This window comes from Octodon degus, unplaced genomic scaffold (assembly GCF_000260255.1).
Source record: "Octodon degus isolate 3935 unplaced genomic scaffold, OctDeg1.0 scaffold00177, whole genome shotgun sequence".
Lineage (NCBI taxonomy): Eukaryota > Metazoa > Chordata > Mammalia > Rodentia > Octodontidae > Octodon > Octodon degus.
Genome location: NW_004524753.1, coordinates 886,137 through 890,009, shown reverse-complemented (window position 1 = coordinate 890,009; position 3,873 = coordinate 886,137). Strand labels below are relative to the sequence as shown.

The window sequence follows — 3,873 nt, the reverse complement described above, 5'->3', positions numbered from 1 at the left end:
CGGTCCCTGTGCTTTGCTAAGCTTGTTCTAAGTAGGTGCTTTAGACCACGGAGTCATCTCACCAGCCCTGTGATTACTTTCTTCCACTCATTCTGTATTCCTTTTGCTCTAAGCACTTCTGCTAATCATGGTTCCTCACCTAGTAGGGTGACTCAAATCTATAATCCTGTTTGAACTGGGTTCTTGTGATTTTCCATTGGCTTTAATCTTAAGACATAGGAAAAGTTAGAGGTGCCTCGGAGGAACTGCTGCATCCCAAATGCATTATCACTCAGGTCCATTGTGTGTTAATCCCAATTTCCCCATGATTATCCAGTCTAATCTTCCCAGTAAGAGCAGTAGGTCTCTTCCTTGCTGCTTGATGCACTGGCAGCTGGACCACAAAGTGTTCAGGACTGTCTCAACTTCTAGTTCAGTGGAATCATTGTTGTATCCCTAGGTGGAACATTTTCTACTTTTGTTTGTTTTTGAAACTAAAACTCCTAAAGCAGCAGAATACAAAGTTATAGGGGTAGACATTAAAAAATAAAAGAGGATGGCAGTGAATCACTAAGGGTAATAGCAGGAAGAACCAATGCCATTTCCAGCTCTTGACTCCTTGACAATGGATGAAAAGTCATCATATATTGGACATTGATTTAGACTCTAGAGTGTATACCATAAGCTGCAAGACATTTTTACAGATTTCCAAGGTACTGTCACTGAGGTGGCACCATTGCTGAGATTTTAAAGCATTGTTCCACTATTCTATTGAGCCAGGTGCTTTAAGATGATAGGAGAACATGGCAATGGCGGGAATCCCATCAGTGTGGACCCACTTTTCACAACTTTTCTCAGAATTAAGTGGATTTTATGGTCAGAAACAATGTTGTGTGGAATACTATTGAAGTGAATCAGGCATCCTCTAAGCCCACAGCTAGTATTAGGGTGGAAATACCACAAGCAAGGAAGGCAAAAAGAGTAAGTATCCATTCTAAAAGAACAAAATGCTGTCCCTTCCTTTGTGGGAATAGTCCAACATAATCAACCTGTCAACAAGTAGCTGGCCAATCTCTCTGGGAATTGTGCTGGATTAGGGGTTCAAGGACTAGCTGCAGATTAGGCACTTAGGCTTGGTTGTAGCTTGATCAGCCTGGATAAATGGAGGTCCGTGGTGCTGAAGCTACGCAGAGCCTCCATCTCTGCCACTGTGGCCACTTGGTTCATGAGTTCATAGGTAATGATAAGAATGGGTATAAAAGGAGGATGACTGAAATCTACACAATATTTTTTTTTTTAATGTATTTGGTACAGGGTCTCACTACGCAGCTTGGACTCATGATGATCCTCCTTTTTCAGCTTTCCCAGTGCTGGGATTAGAGGTGTGCACCACCACACCTGGACTTGGTCAACACTCAGCACACCCCGAGGGTGGGGCTAAGGAGGCATGTGGGACCTGGGATTGAACCCTGGCCCCTGCACTTGCCAAAGCAGGCACTTAGTCTGCTGAGCTATCTCGACAATGGTTCCTCCTGTCCACCTGAGAATACTTTTCCATGAAAATTCACTTGGAACACAAATATGTTCACATTCTGCATCCATTCAGAGATGCTTATCTCCAGTCCTTCCCCTAGATCTCCCAGAGCCCCTGACCACCCTGCGGAACCACTAGGTACAATGTATGTCCATGCGGATCATACCATTTGTCCATTTGTCCTTCCCTTGAGGCAGGGGGAACACACTCAATTTCTGACCTTGGAGACCCAAGTGTGGCTACTTCCTAAAGGATTCTAATAAACTTCTGGGATATACTTAGAAAAAAATTGTTTTCAACTTACTTGTGGTTCATAAACACAAATCCTGGAGTGCCATGGCACTTCGGTGTACACACGGGCAGTCTTCTACATGATAGGCAAGCACTTCATCAGCGTTTGCACAGTGAGTGGGTAGTCTTGGCCCTTGTACTGCTGGAACTTTGCGACATTAGCTAATGCATCTGCCTAGCAGCTGAGATTGTATAATTCACAAACACTTATAATCACTCTGCCAATAAGGACTCACTGACCACTTTCTATCTGCCCACTTACTATTCCATGGGAATATTTTTATAGTCACTGTAGGGCTAAGCTAATTTTATTTTATTTTATTTTATTTTTTTTTTTCACGTAAGGAAGCATTTATTTGGGGTTTAACATGAGAAATCATACAAATAAAATTTGTATAAACACAAATCCACAGTCATAACACATAGCAAAGGACAAAGTAAAAACAAAAAAACTAATTGGCAGCTATATACAGTTGGACAGTGTGTCTTGTACACTAGAAAGTCTTTTACAAAATAATCATTAGAGCAACAGAAGGCCAATCTTCAGTGTAGTCCTGGAAGATTTCTTTAGCATCTCCTGTTTCCTCCAATGTCTTCCTCTTTAGTATGGCTGGTAATTGTTTTGGTGATTGCCACCTCCTCGAGATGCCTTGCCGTAAGTGCTCTGTTGACCACTGTAGTCTGCATATCCCTGTCCATATCCATAGTTCCCATAGTTATACCCAGTATAATCATATCCGCCATAGCCACTATAGTTTTGATCACCACCATAGGCACTATTGTAATTTCCATATCCTTGATCATAATAGTTATTAAATCCTTGGTTCCAGTTTTGGCCCTGACCTCGACCACGACCCCTAGTACCACCTCGTCCACCAGCTGCAGCACCTCTTCCTCCTTTTTGTTGTTGCTGTTGCTGCCGATATACCTCTTTGGGCTGTGCAACTTTGATTTCACACTTTCCAGAACCAATTTGATGGTATCTGCTTTCTAACAGTTTCTTGACTGGTTCTTCATCTGTGTATGTGATGAAACAAAATCCTCTCCTTTCATTTGTTTTTGTATCCATGGGAAGTTCAATATTTTCTATCTCTCCAAAAGCTCCAAAATATTCTTTAATCTGTTCTTCAGAAGTATCTGGGCTCAATCCTCCCACAAACACCTTTTTAGGGGGTTCTTTCCCTTTTAAAGCTTTGGCTCTTTTAGGGTCTATCAATTTGCCATCCAGTTTGTGTTCTTTTAATTCCAAAACCTTATCAACACTAGCAGCATCTTTGAAAAGCACAAATCCAGATCCTCTTGATCTTCCAGTGACTGGGTCTGTTTTAATTGTGCAGTCTACAACTTCCCCAAATCGAGACAAATACTCAGTCAGATCTTTCTTGCTTGTATCCCAGCTCAAGCCTCCAATAAACATTTTACCGTCATCCTGCTGGTTCTTGCTCGCGTTGATTTTGGAACCCTCGGCGAATTCCTCTATATTGCTGTACTCGTTCATGTCCTCCATGGTGGCGGAGCCGTTGGCTGGGGCGAGCGGGCGCGCGGTCCGGGTCGCGGGGGTGCTGGCGGCAGCGGAGCGTTGTATCGGCTAAGCTAATTTTAAAGGACACATGACATCAATTATGTGACATTATCTTCATTTCTTGTCTGGGTTGAGCACCTGTGTACATCTGGGCCTGAAGAGTCGTAACTACTGCTCTGTAAGTACTCACAGAGGAAAAACCAATTTACTGTTTCCCACCAATTCTATATTTCAGTTGCTGAAGTAATCTGTTCCTAAGGTACATCTCTGACCTTGGGCTTGCTCAACAATCTTAAGCTTTCCTTGGAGGTTAGCACTTGATAGAGCTCTATAAATAACGGTGGAGAGGGTGAGTCGCTCAACAAGATCATGACACATTTTTGGGATCTAGAAAAATACTAGAAATTTTCTGAGATGCCTCAAGGAGCTGACCAGAGAGAGTAATGAGTTGTTTGAAAAACAAGCCCCCGGGCCAGGATAGCTGAGCTCCTGCTTTAGCTGTATCACTGCTCATCCATACGACCTTTAGCAAGGTGTGCACTCTTTC

The 3,873-nt window shown here is 42.8% G+C and overlaps 1 protein-coding gene across 1 annotated transcript; it reads right to left on the bottom strand.

Annotated features, from left to right (window-relative positions):
* Positions 1–2,152: 2,152 nt before the first annotated feature.
* Positions 2,153–3,386, bottom strand: LOC101570504 (heterogeneous nuclear ribonucleoprotein D-like). Its single transcript, XM_004643478.2, has one exon. It carries the CDS (start codon positions 3,309–3,311, stop codon positions 2,406–2,408), a length of 906 nt encoding a protein of 301 aa, XP_004643535.1. The 5' UTR covers positions 3,312–3,386; the 3' UTR covers positions 2,153–2,405.
* Between the last annotated feature and the right edge of the window lie 487 nt (positions 3,387–3,873).

Excerpts from the sequence above, each read along its gene's own strand:
- LOC101570504 (XM_004643478.2), bottom strand. The coding sequence starts at position 3,311 with ATGGAGGACATGAACGAGTACAGCAATATAGAGGAATTCGCCGAGGGT.